The sequence below is a fragment of the Lepisosteus platostomus genome, chromosome 12, assembly GCF_059453375.1.
Source record: "Lepisosteus platostomus isolate fLepPlt1 chromosome 12, fLepPlt1.hap1, whole genome shotgun sequence".
NCBI lineage: Eukaryota > Metazoa > Chordata > Actinopteri > Semionotiformes > Lepisosteidae > Lepisosteus > Lepisosteus platostomus.
The window spans coordinates 6,499,052-6,520,240 of NC_142622.1; the positions used below are offsets into that span (position 1 = coordinate 6,499,052).

At 36.9% G+C, this 21,189-nt stretch overlaps 1 protein-coding gene across 1 annotated transcript in view; it reads left to right on the top strand.

The window, feature by feature from the left end:
• The window catches only part of itga8 (integrin, alpha 8), a 67,924-nt gene that overhangs the window by 18,212 nt on the left and 28,523 nt on the right, over positions 1–21,189 (top strand). The window contains exons 12-20 of the mRNA XM_088600618.1: positions 1,725–1,930; positions 5,796–5,987; positions 10,804–10,849; positions 11,474–11,581; positions 16,142–16,197; positions 16,606–16,760; positions 17,690–17,827; positions 18,301–18,368; positions 20,533–20,680. Of these exons, the coding sequence (XP_088456744.1) occupies positions 1,725–1,930; positions 5,796–5,987; positions 10,804–10,849; positions 11,474–11,581; positions 16,142–16,197; positions 16,606–16,760; positions 17,690–17,827; positions 18,301–18,368; positions 20,533–20,680 (1,117 nt within the window). The remainder of the gene's footprint in view (positions 1–1,724; positions 1,931–5,795; positions 5,988–10,803; positions 10,850–11,473; positions 11,582–16,141; positions 16,198–16,605; positions 16,761–17,689; positions 17,828–18,300; positions 18,369–20,532; positions 20,681–21,189) is intronic.

The following is a 21,189-nucleotide window of genomic DNA, read 5'->3' on the forward strand; positions in this document are numbered from 1 at the left end:
ACTGGGAGATGCACTACAGTTCAAGAACATTAGACAGGGCTGTTGCTTTCCAAACTGCGAAAGGAAGAAGAGTCTGTCATCTCACACTCCCTGTTCCAGCTGTTTGCAAATCCATTTCTAAGGCATGTAGCTGGCACAGAAAAGGTCTCAACTTGAGTTCCAGGAGAATGCTTTATTCCCTGTCCAACTGCAATTACACTGAAGACCCTAGTATTGAAAGGATCATTCATTAGCTGCTGAGAGGCAGGAATTCTTTTTAGTTGGTGCTCACTGAGATGTATCCTCCTGTATGTAACTTTTTTTAAATAAAATGTACTGTATTTCTGTTTCAGGGAACTATATTCACTGATAGACCCATTTTATATGAAATAGACCAATTTTATATTGTTGAAAAACCCCCTCCACATTACTGTGTGGTCTGAAATGAGTTATTTAGAAAGATTTATTGTGCACAACAATCCTGAATTTCATTTGTTCCAGCTTTAAAATTGATAGACTCTCAACTGCATTTGTTAATCAAAGAACAAGGACTGCAATGAGTGTTTTCTTTTTAAGTGGGACAGCCACAGACGGGAATAGAGCTTTTTGCAAATGATGTAATGCAGAGAAAGAAGAAAAAGACCAAAACTATTGTTGCAGCTGTACCAACCACTGTAACGTTTCCCATGGAGTCTTCCATCTAAGGCTATTCCTTGTGTCAGCTCCATAATCTGAGTCTGACAGAGGTAGTTCTTGCCATTCAATGTGTATTAAAGACTGCTTTATAGTGGTACTGTGGTGTCTTGCTATGATTGAAAAAATGTCTAGTTCTTTTTTACTTTTCCTAGAGAAAATTGCTTCAAGTTTAACCATTTTAAAGCATAAACAGCAATTAGCTTGTTTCGATTTTATGTTGTCTTTTGCTGAAATTTCCTCAAGTGCTCAAATGGTTTCCTTTGCTGCTACATAATAGCATATTATGCTGTGGTACAATAAATGATGTTCTCAGTTATTGAAACTACACAACTCAGAACATATGATTTAATTGTAATTAAAGTCTAAAGATTTACTATTTATTTACAAAACATGAGCTTAAGGATTTGCCATTTCTGATTTCTTATGTTTATCTTACTGTGCTGCTTTTTTTATTTAATTCACTATGAAATACTTGTGTACAGTATGTATTCTGTATTTTTAAATTAAAAGTAGCACTACTGTACCTAAAAAGATACTTTTTTAATATTAAAGGAAAAGAGAGCTCTTAAAAAGTTATGATTTGCTTTAGTCCACACATTATTTAAATAGGGTTTTAGAAGCAATTTAAATGTCCCTTAAAATAAATTATGTGTACTTTTTCATAGAAAAGTTAGAAAAGAAAATTATAGAACATGCATTCAGGAACAAATAAAAATGATTTCATAGGTAAGATATTGGCATATAGCATTTGATTTGGAACAATGCCATCAAATTTCAAATGTGAATATAAAATAGTTTGAAAGTTTAAGATTTTGGTAAGAAGGGCTTTTAAAATGATTAAAAAATTATTCTCAATTCTTGGAATAATTGTGAAAATTCTCTTTCACAATTTAAAAGTAATTGCGTAACTTACTGCCAAGAGTTGATACCTTGTTCCTCTTTTCTTCTCTTGTCTTTAAGATGGAACACCACAGATGGTACACTTTTTCTGCTCAAAATAAGCATCAAGAACCATCTACAGGCTGTTGATTGTTTGGTTTTGTTCTCAGGCTAGACGATGTACTAGTTGGTGCTCCCCTCTACATGGATCGTGAGTTTGAGAGCAAGCCCAAAGAAGTGGGTCGAGTCTACATCTACCTGCAGGAAGACGCCTTGTTGTTCAAGGACGCCATCATACTTTCAGGGACAGATGTATTCGGACGCTTTGGAAGCTCGATTGCTTCGCTTGGGGATCTGAACCAGGATGGATATCATGGTAAGTTGTGCACTGGACTGCTAGTGTTGTGTTTGTTGAATGGATTTTTCTGTCAAAAAAGGTGTTGCTCAACAAATAGATCAAATCTGAACCAGAACTTTGGTGCAGTAGTGCCTGTGGTTAGGAGGCTACACCGGGGGCTAAGGCACATGTAATATGGATAAAAAAGGATCCCCAAAATGTTAAAAAGAGAAAATCATCAGAAGACTAATGCAATCAATCAGCATACGCCAGTACAGATTTTGTCCTTGTGTCCCCATTATAGTTCTTGTCACATAATGAAATGTGCAGAGAAACATTCTGTTTTAGTGCACCATTCTTAAATTGTGACGTGCGTAATGGGTCTCTGCTAACATTAGGATAATCTACTTATTCTTCACTATTAAAAACCCAGATACATTTTAAAACACGACAAGCTTGTCAGGAGCTATTGTCCAGTGAGCATCACTGCTTGGTTATGTCAGCCTTGCTTTGGCCAACCTACACGACTTTGTCTAGAATGTTAAAATATATAACCTAATCACTACTGACCTCCTAGTTGTTAGATGTCTCGTTATGCATTAATACTGTACAGCCCAAGTGAGAATCAAACCAGAGCTTGAAAGTCAAAGCAGAAAGGGACCTCTTCTGTCATAAGTGCATGAGTATAAATAAGACTAAGATTTTGTCCCCCAGTGTGTCTGCCTTCTTTCTTAACTATTCCTATTTTCATGTTGCCACTACAATGGTTGCAAGCTGGGAGGGTAATTTGCCCACCCAAAGATGTCTTCATCCTGTATTACATTGCTGACTTTGCCAAGTAGCTCTACAACACTAAGTCCCTTTTCTTGTTGTTCTAGGAATATAAATTGTGTTAGATACTTAAAAATGCTAAATAAGTAAATGAAAATGGGTCATCGATCCACAGTTTACGCCCATGCACCATGTTACACAAAATACTCCTCTACTGAAGAGTGAAGTGTAGATTAAAGCAAAATTAACTTCTTTGCAAAACTTGTAATCAGGATCACTGCCAGCAATTCTGGGGCCCAGAACAATTATTCCCTGTTCACCCAAGCTTGCAATAATAAATGTGAAAAATTGGATGGATATTTTTTTGCTAATGTTATGTAAGCATAATGGTAATTATTAGCTATTGACGTTAAGATTGGGGGACTGCAGCATACAATATATAAACCTGTGAATGTGTCTGGATGTACAAGGTTTTTGTTAAACATCAGGTTTTTCCATCCAGTACCTGTAAGAACAGCCTAGGTACTGGAACTTTTTTTATGGGTATAACTACTAGAAGGCTGTTGGACAATGTGCACAACTCTACTAGTACTGAAGCTTAGTCTTTTGTGACTTGCTAAACTCTATACTATTACTGAAGCTCAGTCTTTTGTGATCTAAACATGATCTGATCATCTTGTTGTTCATTACTCCGGCAGCATCGGATCATTAGCTGGGAAAATCCGGAAAAGTGCCTTTGATGTTCATTTTGCGAGCACATTCACACTCCATTGGCAAGATAGTAAAAATACTTAAACAGCCTTTAGACATTGTTGACCATGAATAATTCTAGATCCAGGAGAATGTACTGAGACACAGAAGATTAAGTGCGTGTACGATTCTAATGGTTACACAGGTACATGTGTTTCTATAAATGTAATAATTCATAGGTTCTCCCTCTTATGAAAAATCTCAGACAATCAGCCAAAGTGTATTTAGACTGCACACTGTCTGGCAACATATGCTATGTCTATGGGAACATAACATCATGTGATTTTGTCACCTCTTGCTAGTAAGATATATTTTTCATTTTATTAAAAGCAATGCTGAGTAATGCTTAGAAATCTAGAAATATGTCACCTGATAGCCAAATCATGTAAGCATGCCCAGTACATTATTTTTTTCTTAAGTAAAGCCTCCAACTGTGATCATTTGTAATGCCTGAGGAGCTGGGCATTATTGCTAAACTAATATGATCTCTAATCAGTTTTAAAAGCACTAACGAACAAACTCACTTTATACAGTAACTGATTTGTGATGTCTCTTATTACATGGAAATAAAGCTGAGCCTCAAAGATGGATCTGATCTAATTGAATATCAGTTCTAAAAACTTAACATAACTATATCAAGGTTACATTTTTTGTCAAGTTGACTTTAAATAAAAAAGCATAAAACAGAAGAAAAATATAATATAAAACAGAAGGCAGAGGAAGATGTTGTTGTTAATGGTGAGATTTTTCATACTAAACACAGGATTTATTTATAAGGTACTTCACATAGATTGCCATTTTAAAGCACTTCATGCTGTTAGATGGTAACACAAGTGTCAAAGTATAACCATGTGTAAAGAAATATGTGCTTATGAGATCTCAGCCAGTAAGGCGAAATTTACCCGTTTCAGTGAAGTCTTTGGCAAACATCACTTTGAACAGCTGCTGATAATATGCTGATGCAAAATAAAAATATAAGGCTTTGGGTTTTACATCAGTAGCTCAATGGGTTTATTGGGTAGTATTTTTCCTTGGGATTAAAAAAATCACGTCATGTAATTTAGTCAAAACACCAAGTGCTCAATATTTGATTTGCTTTTCGTATTTGCATTCAGTTAAAATTGTCAAAATAAGTTAATGAACACAGGAATATTGACAGATTTGACCTGTCCGTCTTGTGTGTGAAGATCAGATAGTTACTAACAGCACTTTGAAAGCAGTCTTTCTCTGAGTGTAGTTACCTGGTCAATGAGTTGTGCTGGTTCAATAATTACTGCACCAGTCCAGAGAAAGCAGAAAATGTGCTGTGTGAACAACTGTTCATGTCCTGGAAAACAGAGGGTCACCATATCAGACCAGGCCTATCATATCGTCTGATCCATCTGTGTAATCGTTTTCAGACTGAAGTAGATACAGCATGAGAAATTCCACACTGAAGTAACTCATCAGAATAGGACTGTAGTTCACCACCTGCATGAGAACATTAACAGATCACTTCATATGTACAGCTGAGACACAAGATCACCATCTTCTGTGGGTCAGAAGGAGTGAAGGACAGTTTTATTCACTTATTCAAGGAATGCCAATTTCAGATTGTTCAAGCCAGCCGATAGGACAGTCGTAGTGTGATAATATTGGAATTATTCTCCTTTAACACAGAAACCCAAATTGAGGGCTCAGCAATACATTTACAAAGTCCTTGAGCCAACAGATTTCCTATCCAGCATGATCTGGAAGTGTTGATATTGCAACACATTAGGATTACAATACCAAGAGCTCAACAAAACAATGCTGAGGTCACAATATATCCAGCTTTTTCTCCTGACATGTGTCTAATACAACATTTATCAAGTCCAACTTGAAAATGCCATCAACAAGAGACAACTCTTACCAGCCAGCCTTTACCAGATGGCTGCAGCTGCTCAGGAGGAGTGACAGAACTTCCCACAGCAGTCTGTCCAGAGGCTGATCAGGTCTGTGTGTCAGCACTGCCAGCATTGTGTTAATGCTCAGGAGTGTCATACCCAACACTCATGCAACAGTTCATACTTGAAAACATAACACGATACTTTTATCTGTGTTTTATTTTTTTCATTTTATGTGTTCTAGTTTAATCCCTATAGTAAATAAGCCTGAGTGTTGCATTGTTCTAGATTAGAAAGATGACGTGTTACTGAAGGTCCTGTAGTGGATGAGCAAAATTAAAATACTAAATATGATGTAAACACTAGGTTAAAAACAGTTCTGTATACTATTCATTTTTCGTTATGAACCTAAAATTTTTTCAATTCAATTTTACTTCACATTTCCAAATAGGACTCCTGTGCTGCAGCATCAGTGCTGTGGATTTTGACGGATCTCCTGTCTCCTCTCTGTGTTGCAGATATTGCAGTAGGAGCCCCATTCGCAGGTGAGGAGAGAAGAGGCAGGGTTTTGATATACAATGGGCAGGGTGATGGGTTAAAGCGGCAGCCTTCGCAAGTTCTGGAAGGAGCCTGGGCGTCTGAGTTGGTGCCAGCAGGATTCGGCTTTGCTCTGAGGGGAGACTCAGACCTGGACAAGAACGAATATCCAGGTGAGTGAAATAAGTAAAAGGAAAATTCCATATCCTTCCTCCCTCTCTGGAAAAGCCATTATGCTGTTGTAGGCCAGAGGTTGTGTCTAAGGGTTCTGTACTGTTGGTACCAAAATAATTTGTCTGTTTAAAGAACAGGATACAGTATAAAATGAAGTTTCTCTTCGTTCACAAAAAAATATACTTGAACTGCCTTTTTTTCTGTTTGGAACTACACTCATTCTCACAAGATGTGGTTTTAATTTCTCTTCAAGACACAACAGTTTAAAGAGTTAGAGAGCTTTATCGCAGTGTTTCACAAAGCTGCCTAGGAAAAGGCAGTCTTTTTATGAAACCATTAATGTGAAATAAGACTTCATAAGATAAAAGGTGATATTTTATATGTAAGCATTTCTAAATAATGATGTATTTGTCCCTCAGTCCCATAGAATCTGGAATTATATTTTGAAGTTTAAAGTACAGAATTTTAGTGGCAATGGCCATGGGCTTTTATGTTAGGAATTTCTTGAACATGCATTTTGACTATATTATGCCCAACTCCTGCGGTCTGCATCAGGATACACTCCGTTTCTCCGTTTATTTATGGAGCAGATTGCTGTTGGACCATCCTAGGAGTGGATCCCTAGGGAATACAAATTGCTTTTCCGTGCATTTCTTCAATCAGCATTCCTTCAAAGGAAATGACAACATTACAAGGATTTGGGGAGAGCCATGTGTGTCATTGTTAAATTTTAGAATGACCTTACAGCCATGCAGTATGTGAAGAGACAAAAATAATGAGACAAAGGGAGGAAAATCATTTTAAAAAGTTCTTACATTCCCTGAAACATTGTTACAAACAAGATGCATACAATAAGTGATACATATTTCTTGTTCTATCTTGGGAAATACTCCCCCAGGTAATTCAGAGTAGTACAGTATGTGTCCTTTTCTTTCCTGGTAATGATGATAGCAGAAGAGAAAGGAACAGCACATTAAAACAATGTAAAATGAATGAAGAATTGACAAAAGGAAGAATCTATGGCCGGCCAATTTATGAGCAAACATTTCATTTTTTTTCTTTACATACTATAGATATGCTGACTGTAAAAGTGTCATCGTTTATCAGCAAACACCTAGCAGTGTAATTCTAAAAAAAAAAAACAGATTTGGCAGGAGCAGTTATGCCACAAATATCACAATGAAGAGCTGTCTTAAGGAACCATTTTTCTCTCTCTGGATAAATAATTCAAATGCAAAGCATGTATTTGCTATAGTTTTAATAACCCTCAGCAACCATACAGTAGAAATACTTCAGGTTCAATTGAGTATTTGACCCACATATTATTGCTGTATAGATATTTATAAGTTAAAGTTTGAAGATCAAAGCTCATTTAACAAATTGTTGTTGGGGAATTTTTTTATTCAGTAATAAAAATTCTTATTTTTTAAAAGTAATTCTTAGATACAAGAGATCTTTTTTAAAAAGTAATTCTTAGATCTTTTTTTCTAGATACAGGAGATCTTCGTTTTGTAAATGCCACACCACATGCTACATGCAAGGCTTTTTTAAATGTGTCTTCAATTGCCCAGGATCATCAGGAAACTAGCTTATTACTGAAAACCAGATCAGAAGTTACCACTTTATGAATCACTCCCAACTTAATATGGCCTTCAGTAGATGATTACAGAAAACGCTGTGGCAGAGCCATGAAAAAAACTACAAAACAGAATAGAATCTAGAATCTGGCAATGCATTCTAAGCTAAACTGAAGCTCTTGGGTGGCTCAGCAATAAAAGCCTGCTAGAGGGTATAAGAATCAGTTTTATTTTATATTGTATAGTAAAGCTTTTCAAAGACTAGTTCTTTTTTCATCATACATACAGTATCAGCAACATTTGTGTTTCATACAGCAAGAAGCAGCACTTAAAGTATTTCTGTAAATCATATATTAATGAATACCTTGACTTCACAAAGAACGTTCATGTTATACAGTAGTTTGCGTTCATTTATTGGACTGTGACCTTCCTTGCTTTGAGACAGGGAGAATTCTTTATTTGATCTATCTTTTTGTTAAGAGAAGTCTAATAATGATAATAACATTCCATTCAAATGTTAACCAGGTGCCTTCATTATTAGTTTCACAAGATACCTACAGTATGTACCTTCCAAGAGATGATTATCTTTTGAAAATGTGCACAAAAAAAAGGATTTTGTAAATGCACAAGATCTATGGGAATATCTTTATGACCAATACATCCTGTACAGTATATTTTATTGAATAAGTGGCCAGTTGTGAATGGAATATCATTTTCAGAGCAGAATGTCTTTAGTATCAAGTGTTAATCCATTGCTTGTTGGTTTATGTTTGGGTTGTCGAAGTGAGGTTTAATCTTATGATTTTGTGTAGAGCTGGAGTTAGAGTTAGTTTAACTCTTTAATTTAGAATTAGATTGGCTTATATCCAGCCTGTAATTTCTTTACCCACAAACCTAGTTTTTATTTAGCATGCAGTCTTGCTGTTAACTGACTGAGCACATGTTCCTTAAATGCACATGTTCCTTAAATACAATCTACCACAGGCAGTAGGCAAAAGGTTTATGCCTTTTAATACTCTGCATAACATGTGAATAATACATGGGTATTTATTGAACAGGCACTCCTTTTTCAATCATTTTCCCAAAGTGTAAATATGTCTCTGAAGATTAAGAAGTTCTGAAGTATTTGAAAGAAAACATTAATGTCAATGATAAGATGTGAAACAAAAGGATATTCTTCCCACCCTAGGTTGGGCTGCTTTCCCTCTGGTCTTGAAGAATTTGTTCTAAATGCAACTAAAGTGAATTACTTTAACAGGCCTGTTTATTACAAATGAAGCCCTGCAGTTGCAGATTTTCCCCTTTTCTCTTTTGAGTTGCAGGACTCTGATTATAGTAACTACCTTCAGGACTGCAGCCAAGATGTTTTAGTTTCACTGTAACATATCTTCATGCCAGTCTGAGTGATTCGCAGATGTTATAACCAGATGTGACTCTTTTCCAATGAAACGATCCTGTCTAATCTTGTTGTAGAAAGATTATGAGAAATTAATATATTTCAGGCTTCATTATCTGGTTTGTCAAAAGCACGCTTCATACAGAAAAATCATGGTACTGTAGCTACTTTACTATGGCACAAAGCCAAGAAAACAAATAAATAAAGGTACTGCCTGACAAACAGCAGACTCATGCGTTACTGATATTGTCTTAAGATGAATACTTGTACTAGATGTTTAGTTACTTTTGTATTGCCTTTGCCTGCTATCTAGATGTATACCACTAAGTCTCATTTTAAACTCCCTGGACCTTATGAGACCTTAATGATAGTAGACACTTTAATCTGAAACCATGGTGAACTTAAACCTTCACTATTAATTTGCTTGAGCAAAAATAATTATTGTAGTTAATGCAAAGCGTAACTGTTCTTTTCTGTGTGACACATTTATGAAGATTTCTTTGGTATGCAATGAAAATCAGACAGTTCTAAAATATAAAAAAATAAATACAATAGTGGGTTTGTTTACTTAAATTTCTCTGTCAAAAGCTCTGAGACCATTACAGCATTGTGTGTGTTTTAGTCCCTCTTTGAAAAGTATTGGTCCCAATGTATATTTTGACACTGAAGTTTAATGTGACAATGTTACACCATGTCTATGGACAGTCTATTTTAGTGAACTGCAGAAAAACAGGATTTCCATTTCATTTCAATGGCTTGAACATTTCTTTTTTTATTTTCTGTGGTTTATATCGCAAAGAAGTCCAACATTTCCCCAAATAACATTATGCATGATATACTATACAATATTCAATGCCATGGGATCTACAGCATTTTTTATCTATTCCAAGAAAATTCAGTATACACTAAATTCTCTACAATATGTACTTGCTTAAGGAAACATACTGAATTAACGTTTTTTAATTTTTTGGCTTGAATCACATTTTCCAGTGCCTGTAGCATTCCATGATAAGATTTACTTAGGTTTTTAAACAGTTTTAGGTCTCTTGTTGACTGGGCTTAGTGTTTAGGAATAGCTGGTTTCCTTAGTACTATAACATGTTAAATAAATAACTTCCTAAGAAACCATATTTTATCATATCAAATTAAGATCTTTTAAATATGATTTTTTGGGGAAACAATAAAGCGTAGCAACTGTTACACAAAAAGCTTGTTTCAATCACAAAATTGTCAGTAATCGCATGCTTGAACATTATGTAATAATATTTTCAGAAATCACTTACAGTATATTAGCATGTTGCTTGTGTCTGAAATTAATCATGGCATTTAAGGTCAAAACATACATTGGCAGTTGTTGTTTTTGTCCAGAAAAGGACTATTTTCATTAAAAATCTTTACAACCATATAATATGGAGAGCACACAGAAAAAGGTTAACCTTAAGAGTGTACATAATATGAGAACTCATGGTTTAGAATTTGCTGTGTATAACAATGCAAAGAATGACTGATTGTAATTGATTAATAACTAAGCCCTAATGGTAAAAATAATATTGCTTCATTTTTGTGTATTTGAAAAACTCTAAGAAAAAAGGAGAAGGGGGCTGAAATCTGAGCTGGATAGACTTGGGTTCACACTGACTATTTGTGATGGTTAATTCAAAACTTAGAATTCTGTGAATAAACAGGATATTGTTTCTAATATGGAGCCCTGTCATTCACTGTTATGCAAAGTCACTAAAATATAAAAAGGCTGTTACTGATGAAAATTGGTTTGGACTTCAAAATGGTTAGCAGCTGTATCCTTCTTTTGAAGCTGAAGCAGTATGTTCTCTCTTCTGACAGATTTGATTGTTGGAGCCTTTGGCGTTGGCAAGGTTGTGGTATACAGGTAGGAAGACTTGATAAGCTTACTAGTCATTGATAAACTCTTAGAGCCAATTCTGGACAAATGTGCTTATGTACAGCTGAAATGAAAGCCACTTGGGTTTTTTTGTCAGTAACTGATTGTGGCATCCATTACAAAGCATGCTTTCCATAACACACACACATATTCAGGTCATTAGGCTGATTGCCACAGTATTCGAACAATTTGAAGGGTTTAGTAGAACGTTTGTTTTCTTGAGAAGTAGTCATAGCTTAGAAATCCCAAATGTGACAGACACATTTGTACAATTTTATTGCTGCAAGTTATTTTGCAGCAGTAGCCATTTTTAAGAACATCAGCTGCATTTATGCATTCGTGTGGACTGGTGAACTGGAAATGGAGTGAATCTGATATAGTAAATAAGAGAATATAGTTGTATAGCTTTTCTTTGCCACTCAGTGAATTGGGTTAGTAGATTCAAAAATCTGTTTCTACTGACTATGTTAAAGCATACTATTTCTAATGAAGACAACTCTTAAATGGTACCATACAAGAATATCTTTATGACCATACACCATTTTCTCAGTTATAAAACTTGATTATGTACAACTTCCGATAAAAGAGTGCTTTTCTCTTCTTTCCCCACAGAGCTCGCCCTGTAGTGACAGTGGAGGCTCAGCTCTATCTTAACCCCATGATCTTAAACCCAGAGAACAAAACTTGCCGGCTGCAAGACACGGACACCATGGTGACCTGGTAAGCAAGAGATCTGGGAGGTGAGAAGGCCAATCGAGCTGACATGGTCTCCTTCACCTTCACATCTGACATTGGACCACAAAACATGAGTTATCAGGCATGACTGATGACCCTTCACTTCAAACACAAGTCTAAAACAGGTCTGTGAAGTAATAAAGCTGAAGGTGCAACATAAATGTACAAATGCCCACCTCTTGTTAGGCAGATACTGCAGATCAGTTTTCTCTGGATGTCAGTATGTTTGTTTGAGTTTCTTTTCAGAAGAAGGTAAAATTGGGGTCAACGTCTTTGCTTGGGAATGCCAAAAGCTTTCATACGATAGCAGCCTGTGGTTCCTTATTTCAGGAAGAGTTCTGGCTAATAGGTGGAAATTTAATTCATTCAAATTATTTAGATTTGGACTGTAGCGTTTTACTAATACTAATGCGGTAGGTTTCTGGAAATCTCATAGGATTTGTTCTGGTAATCTAGGCTTCCTTGAAAGACACTTTTCACAAATGGAAGGACAATGTAAAAGAGAATCTGCAGCAGACTAGTGTTTTCAAGTCCCCAGGGGTGTATATCTGCAGCTTTTGGCCATCTGTATGGTTTGTGCACAGAGGAAAGTGCTGCAGAACAGAAGACTAGAACGGGAATTTGTGCACTGAGTGGCAGGAAAAGTGGTCAGTACCTAATGCCATGAATCTGGCTCCAGGGGGTTGTTAAGAGTTAAGCTCTGTGAACGTTTTATGCACTTTTATGGTTTAATGCTCCTTACAATTCCTCCTCAAAAAGTTTGCCAGATCTCGCACCTTGTTACTGACACTAAATGTAGACATTCAGTCGCATGCTGCACAATTCCTCTTGTAAAGCATGCGGTGTCTAAGTGATGCCTTTTGGTCTGTGGATGTCCCAGAGTGGTTGGTTGGAAACAAATGTGGGTGTCTGAGCAGGCCACTCCAGGTTTTTGGTTTTTATGGACTGACAAAATGGAAAGAGGCGGCTTGAGAGTATAGTAGCTGTCTAACAATCTATTTGCAATGGAATTTTAAGCAGTCGTTTTAAAACCTTCCAATACAGCACATAAAACATTATCGTGGGGCTGTGGCAGATACTTAATCACTTCTGATACTAATAAATTAAATTCTGTTTTAGTGTTTAGTAGATTCAAAAAGACTTTTAACAGTTTTAAAGGTGACTCATGTAAATTGTTCCCATACGTGAACCTATGAAGGCTTAAGTTTTACCATATTTCATAGAGCCCTTAAAATGATTTTAAAACAGTAAAGCAGATATTAAAATAATTGACTAGCCTTGGCCGGTCCTACTAGAAAATGAAGTTCTCTGTGTATTTTCATAGAACATAGAGACGAGAGAAGGCCATTTGGCCCATCTGGCCCAGTAGTTAGCTTATTGATCCAAGTATCTCATCCAGCTGTTTCTTGAAGGAAGCCAAAGAATGCACTTTCACATAGCTTCCACCTTTGTGGTCTGGTTCATGTTTCACTGCTCATTTTGAAGAAGTCCACTGAGCTGGCTTAGTCAGTGCCTTTGAGGATTTTGAATACTTGTACCAGGTCTTCTCTGTCCAAGACTACAAAGGTTTGGTTCTTTCAGCCTGTCAGTGAAGGACATTCTATTAAGCCCCAGAATATATCTGGTTGCTCTCTTCTAGAATGGTTGATTCCAGACCAAACAAAACTTTTTAAAAAGTGGTGACCACAGAAATCACAGCACTGAAGCCTAGCTAGTACTTTGGCCAATTGTAACATAATTTCCCTTGATTTGAATTCCACACTTTTGACTGTATAGCCAAACTTTGTTTCCCTTTTTATTGCCTCCATTTTCTGGAAGTTGTAAGCGATGTATGAACATAAGCACCCGAGTCTTTGGATGTCTACTGTACCGTAACCCAAGAAATTGGGGCTCTGCAGATATCTGCCTCTAGTCTTTATGCATGTCTCATTGTTTTAATGTGATGTCACTCCTTCAATGTGTCTGAGACTGTTCATACCTCCACTGCCAGTGGACCAGTCTTTCACCTCAGTGTGGTGCTAGGCAGACACCACTGTGCCTTTGACTGTGGATCCATTCAGGGTCTTATCACACTTCCTATATCACCTTCTTAAGGAAATGGAAGCAAGATGTGCCAGGACATATTTGTAACTCTAAAGCAAGAGGATTTCTAGAGTTTGTTTGATCTTGAACAGATTCACGGTTTGTGTTTAATGTGTGGGAACTTTAAAATTTCTTAATACTTCTTTTTCTTGCTAAATTAGTTTGGAATAAGACATACATTTTTTAATTTGTATCCCTGTTGCGTTTGGTACGTCACATTCCACTGTCCAAATGAGGGACGGTCATGTTTTTTTTCCCAGGGGAAAAGGGGTAAATCTTCCAAAGGCAGAGTTTTTATTTTAGTCTATGTAGTATTTTTGCCATTAAGAGAATTAGGTATGTTCTGGCTGCTCCTTGGGGAGCACAGAAAGAAATGCCAATAATAGTCCCTTGGGCTTGCCCCAGAAGTATTTTTTTAATTGTAAAAGGCAAATAGGTTATCCAGAAGGAAGAGCTTGACTGAGGTCAGAGCTCATGTCAGCCCTGCAGCAGGGACACATGTTAATTACTTCAGACAGGGCAAAATGATTCCTCATGATAGTATAAGAGTGCATTATTTCAGATCACAGTCACCACAAAAAGACATGCATTTGCTTCCATTAAATATTCATAGTGCCGCATTAAACATTCAGTGTATGAGAGCACAATACATTCTAAGAATGCCACTCTAAGAAATGAACGCACTTTATATTTTTAGAATTTAATTTAACTATGGGGTGTAATTTAGTTTTTACTTTACTGTGTGTGTCCCAGTGGCTATCCAAGTAATGCCTCTGTTAAAAAACTAAACATTTCATCCAGTTGATGAGTATGAATACAAAAAGTATGAGAAGTACTGTATGAATCACTTGTTATACATATATTGTCAATTGAAGAACACCTGATTTATCTGAAATGTTCTGTAATAAAATTATTTCTATTTCTCTGTTTGTGGAAGGCAACTGAATGATTTCCAAAAATTTTGCCATGAAAATACCAAATCCACCTTTAAAGAAGGATTAGATAAACTCGATGTAAATTCTGTTGAATTGTCCTTTCCAGAATCCACGAATGACTTAAGCAGAGGTCCAAAAGTACCAATAACAAGCTATTTCTTATTAACATTAAATCAGAATACAGAGCTGTATTGCCAGAGAAGGCTTCATTACCAAAGAAAGGAGCAATTGGTACTGTATGTGTTTTTTGCACACAAATGCAAGAAATAGTACAAAACATGTAATTATTGATGTCCTAAAGTACAATTTAAGTACAGATCTCAAATTTGAAAGTCTGCTTCCTATGTAATTCTCCGTATTGATATTTAGGCTGATTAGGGACTGGGGTCAGCCAGTGACTTTCCTCCTGGAGCAGCACTGCGAGACTTTCAGCCCAGGAACGAAATTAGTTGTTCCAGAGGAAATTGTTTGCTCCAATATCTCCAGTGGCCTTTTGGCAGGAAGTCATTTCAGCAGAACGAAGTCTAATTGCCTTCTGTACTGCCCTGGAATCCATTAACAAGCAATTATCTAAAAGTTTGTAAGTTATTTCATTAAATATTTAGGCCGAGAGGGGTTCTTTTTCGTCACACAATTTAACTTAAAAATCACATCTGATACGCTGTGTTCTGACTTTTGTTTGAAATGAGCATTTAATGGTCTAACAGCTGTGTTTTGGGGTGAACGAAAGCAGTTGTGGGTTCACTCTTAACTTTGGGTTTTACCTGTTCAACATCTGCTGTTGAAACATTAGTTGTCCTAGACCGTGTTGGGTCTGGAAGACACTAAGTCTGATTCTCCTGAGTATAGAAATGAGATCACAGCAAGCTGTAACAGGAGGTTTGTCAAGGTACTGGAAGCTGATTGAATTATTTGAAGGCAAACTAACAACACTTTGAAAGATACCTTCATGGGTGATAGATATCCATCTGCTCATGCTGCCCTTTATAACAAAGGGATGGCCACTGCCTTTTCTGTTCTGTTCACAAGCCATCCACTGCTGCCTCCTCTTAACCACTGCCACCTGCTCACAATCTGAAGTCCAGTGTCACGCCCTAGACCCCGTGTAACAGTTCTAATGCTCAACATGTGTTCATCATAACCTGGTGTAAATTAGTGCCCGGCAGACAAATACAGGACCACGTCTCACTTGAACGGCGCTCTCACAACAGCCCTAAGAGTACAGCTGTGTTCATCTACGAGCTTTCTCCATTAGCCACAATGCACAAAAAAAAAACCTTTGAAAGCAACACTGATCTTCACTTCCTTTTCTTAGACCTTGACTAAAACAAGGTGTTATTTAAACATTGACTAAATTAAATTCATAAATAAACAGGAATAACATGCCTTCCGCCCTTTAAAATAAAGAAAACAGAATTATTGCAAACACAATTGCAGTTTATGCAAGTGTGTGTATTGATATCTGCATTTACAGAGCGTGCAACAAGTGCGAACCTTTTCTGAAGTTGTTATTTCTGGTGTATTGCAGTCTGACTGTGAAGGCCTGTGCAGGAGTATCGGGCAATGGCATTCCTGATACAGTAGGTAAGCAGCTGTTTTTAATTTCTTTTGTTCTGGAGGACAGCGCGCTTCCAAAAATGGAAATCGTGCATCTGTATGTCAAAAGGCCCTTGATAATCAGAAGCAGAAGGCACGATGCTAAGGAGAGATAAATCAATGCCGAGTAAAAATGGCTCCATTATTCTTTTTCTAAACAACAACAATAAAAAAGCATTATAAAAAGACTCTTTTTGGAACCAGAGGGGTCAAAACTGCTATAGCCTGAACTCTTAATTCAAAACGTTTCCACAGGCTCTAAAGAAATTAAATTGTTTACTTGCATTTTTGTCAGTTGGATCTATACAACATTATATTACTTTCAGACAGGACATTTTATGTTGTGTGTTTGTTCGTGGATTCCGTGCTGTGAAGCTATAACTTGTGTCTCCCCAGCCTTAAACACTGAACTGCAGCTTGACTGGTTGAAACAGAAAGGAGCTATTAAAAGAGTTCTGTTCCTTGACACCCACCAACATCAACACAGGCTCACTTTCATCTTAAAGAGGAGGACACCCACCAAATGCCAGAACTTTCTCGTGTATCTCAAAGTGAGTCAATCAGATTTACAGCTTATACGAAGTAATGGGAAGGCATTATGGGTTTTTCTTTGAGCTTCAGACTTCTAGGATGTCATTGTCATTACATCATTTATTATGCAGACTTTCGTTTCTTCAATTGAAAACCCCATCTCCTGAGTATCAGAATGTCATGAAAGAAATAGGAACTGTAATTCACATGATTTTTGCTTTAAATTTTGTCTTTAATTTAATTTGTATGTTTTTTGTAGGCTTTGACTTTAGACAACACTGTTTGGTTTAGAAAAATCCATGTACTGTAATGTCTGTTCCTAAATATGTATGTAAATAGAATTATTTGCAGATTTAAAAAAAATCAGTTTCTCTTAAACTAGTGATGTTCGTTATTACCATATCTGTGAAACAGATCAGTTCACTGCAATGTAATTCATGTCATGTTGTTCTTTTGCCGCAATCATTTCTTGGAGTAATATTCAGTAAAACACTAGTAATTGTTACAAAAACATTAGTAATTGTTAATGGCATTCTTAGAGCAACTGCATATTGACATTTCTCATTATAAGAAACCTAAAGATTAGTTAATTTTCTGTGGCTCAAGACAGTTGTGCATTAAGATGGCCAGTTTAATCTAATAACTATAGAACAAGAATGTAACTTCCCTTAGGGCTCAGTAGCAAACAATATGCAAAGCAGAAGACTTTCAAGACAGTGTTCTGCTTGCAAATTCTATTACAGTATTAATTGTGCAGCAGAGCACAGTAAAATTACAACTCCATAAAAATAATGTGACATGTTATTGAATTACTAGATCTAATCACAGAAAGAATACTAAAAAAAATTGTACAGGACCTGAAAGATATTCCATAATTATTTATACTCAGTGCAGTACTTTCTATTATGAGACATATTCACATACAATTACTGCAATTTTTTTCCTTAAGGATGAGACAGAGTTTCGGGATAAGTTGACTCCTATCAGCATTGGCTTAAATTACAGTCTGGATGAGTCGACTCCACTTCCGGGTTTGAGTCTGAAGCCAATACTGAACTATTATGGAAAGTCATTCTTACAGGAGCAGGTAAGAGTCGTATCGGTCATGATGATTGCTGGACTAGTTAAATATATCATTGTGTAATCATGTATTTGATCGGGGATAATATATGTTGGATTTTCCATGCTTTGAGCTGTAATATGTACCCAATGTGCATATGTACAAAATTGCCATTCTATTTCAAACTCAGTTTGTATTACGAATTATGTGAAGAGCATTGCAAAGCTAGAAACAAAGGCAAAACCACTAATTCAAAAGCTGTTCTCTGCTTGTCCTCAATTGTAAAATAAAAACTCAGTTCAGCTCATGTACGCTCATGTAATACCATTGCTACACATGGCATGATTCATTGAGTTTAACACAAACGTATTTTTTCAATAGTAATTATACTCTTCAGCTGCACTCTACAATTGTACTAAACTGGCAGCTCACAAGTGTTTAGATGTAAAAAAGTATTTGAAATGAGAAAATAATGTGATTTTGTTGTGTCAATTGCTCAGGCCTACATTCTGCTGGACTGTGGAGAAGACAATATGTGTATTCCTGATCTCAAGCTTGCTGCCAGAATGTAAGTGTTAGTCTCTCGTTCAAACGAAGGGCAAATATAAGCATCAGTATATGTGATATTAGTGTAAATCAGTGTTACTAATTCTTCCATTCATGTTGCATAAACGCTACATGTGCATGGTACTGTATATTGGAATGAACTACTTTTATAAATCCCTAATACACTTTCAGGCTAAGAAATCGACTCTTAGTGTCACAACTCATGGCTAAGTTGAACAACATGAGACAGACTTCCATCATCTTTACTGTGATCTCAGTCTCGTTGTCCCACACACCTCTGCAAATGAGGACCATCATCCCAAAGTAATAAGATGGGACTGGGGCCTAAATATTCCACCACCTGGGATAATACGGGATGTGCCTTGGATAATATGTGCAACATCAAGCTGCTCTTCCAATCACCAATCATGGTGATAGTAAAAAATTGTATTTTTCCCTTTGTGACTACAACTCGCCATTAATACCGATCGCCTAACCTGGAACACCAGAAAAAACAGCAGTGTGTCAGACAGCTAATAAAATGATCACATCTTTGTGAAATTTGAGGACGTCCACACTATTATAAGCAGTGTGGTTCTCTGTATTTACACTGTTGATTGAGGCTAGTCAGCATTTTCTATGCACATATCCAGCAGCTCTTCATTTGGTGATGTTTTGTGCCACATGGAGAGCAATTTTCTTGACATTTTCAAGGCAGCCGTTTAAAATGTTGTTAAATTTTACATGAGGCTACGGAAATGTTATGGTGTTGGATAACATGTCTCTGGAGTCACATGGCCTTGCAGTTGGCTGGTTTCCTCAAACATGATGTACCTCTTGTGGGACAGGTAAAACATCTGTACTTTCCATTTGATTCGGTGAAATGAACAGTGAAAATAGACACTAGCTTGTCAAGTTTCACTGCTTCTTACTGTAAGTGATATTATTGCCAGAGGCTTCCATGACAGTCAAACATTCATTTGCAATAAGAACTCCCTTGAATGTGTAAAATGCTCAAACCAATAGCAGATTTTTCACTGCAGTAAATCACTGCGCCTCTGTGACGATCTGCACATGTATGGTTCAGAATTTCATCCTGGAAATTGTGTGGCTAATGTATAGAAAAAAAACAGTATTACTTTAGGGTTGGTTCCTATGCGTGTGTTTCTATCCCATGCTCCTATTGCAAAATAATAGTGCTCCTGGGTAGAATTCCTAATTGCTTTTAACTAGCGAGAACAAGAGTCTTGAAAACTGCCAGCAAGCAGTGTGGTTTGAAGAAAGCTCAGTAGAAATGTTACCATCACTTCTGCTCTGGTGTGCACTGTCAGCTGAGGGTCTGTGTTGGCCCTTTGGCCATGCTTATACTATATATCCACCAGGTCTCTACCTTGGTATGACTATTAATGAGAGCTCATGGCATAGGTGGATATGTCTGATCAAATTCCCACTGTGTTCTTGTTTATTTTTGTTGGCGTAATCCAAGACTGTTTAGTTAAAAAGGTATATACATATGTGTGTGTGTATGTATAGCTCACACTTTTATTCAAAGCAGCTTGCATTTTTTATTGAAGCAAGTGACGTACCTTGCTCAAGGGTGCAACAGCAGTGTCACCTTGGATTTCATCCCCAACCTCTTAGTTAAGTGTCCAGAGGCATCACCATGACTCCATTGTTACATTCTGTTTTCTTTTTACTCCCCTCCTCTGCGGAGGTCCATTTTTGGAGGTGGGTGTGTCCCTAAATTGGGCCTCTCTCTGGATTGGTTGAAAACAGCGATCTGGGTTTAAATGCCGGTACGGGAGGTCCGGAGAGTTGCGTGGAAGAGAGGTGTTTAAAGGAGAAAGGGCAAAAACACAAGACGGATCGGATTTGTTTTCTTGGCTGTGGCGTGGGGTTGGGATTGTTGTGACATCTGTGTTTTTTTATAGTTTTCCATTATAACTTAGTTGAGATAGAGTAGACAGAGATCTTATGGAAGATTTTGCTTTGGCTTTGCCACCCCTTTCTCAGGAGACAGGTTTAGAGGGTATTGGATTGTAGAATAGTGTAATTAGTGTTTGTTTGTTATTTTGTTTGTTTGTGTATTTCCGACTGTTAAACCCTCATGTGTTAGTCCCCATTCACCCCTAGACTGAGCCATATTGGGGACGTAACATCCATAATGAAATGTATTGCTTTCACAGGGACAGAGAAGAGTTGACAATTGGTGATGACAACCTCCTCACGTTGATCATCAATGCACAGAACCAAGGAGAGGGGGCCTATGAGGCTGAGCTATACGTCCTGATTCCCCCACAAGCCGATTATATTGGAGTGGAGCGCAGAAATGAGGTATCCACACTAGGGGGCCGATCTCTATCTTCAGTATCTTCAGGGTATATTTCAGTGCACTCAAACACAGCCACATTCTTGAGCTCTTGGACTCTGAAGTGACAGGAATGGAGAATATAGCACCAGCGTGATCCATTATCACTAGGGGAAACCTGAAAAGAGAAAAGTACAGTAGATTCAAATATAGTAAATTAAATTAAATAAAAAAGTTGGTGAGTCCTGAGATCAGAAAAAATGTTTAAGAATCCCTCCTTTCTAGAACATGATAAATCTAAAATGTGCTGAATGGATAAAAATACATATTTTAATATAATTTTAGTATCTGAAAAACCTCTTAAATTTGCTGTTCATTAGTTTTTTTGTCATGCAGTGGATATCCACTCAAGCATAGACACCATATCCATTAGCTGTTTTCACTCGTTATCAGCATTGAACAAAGGAGGGTTTTAAGTTTTTGCATTGGTTATGGATTAGTAATTTTTTCAGAACTGCATTTTTTATGTATTGTT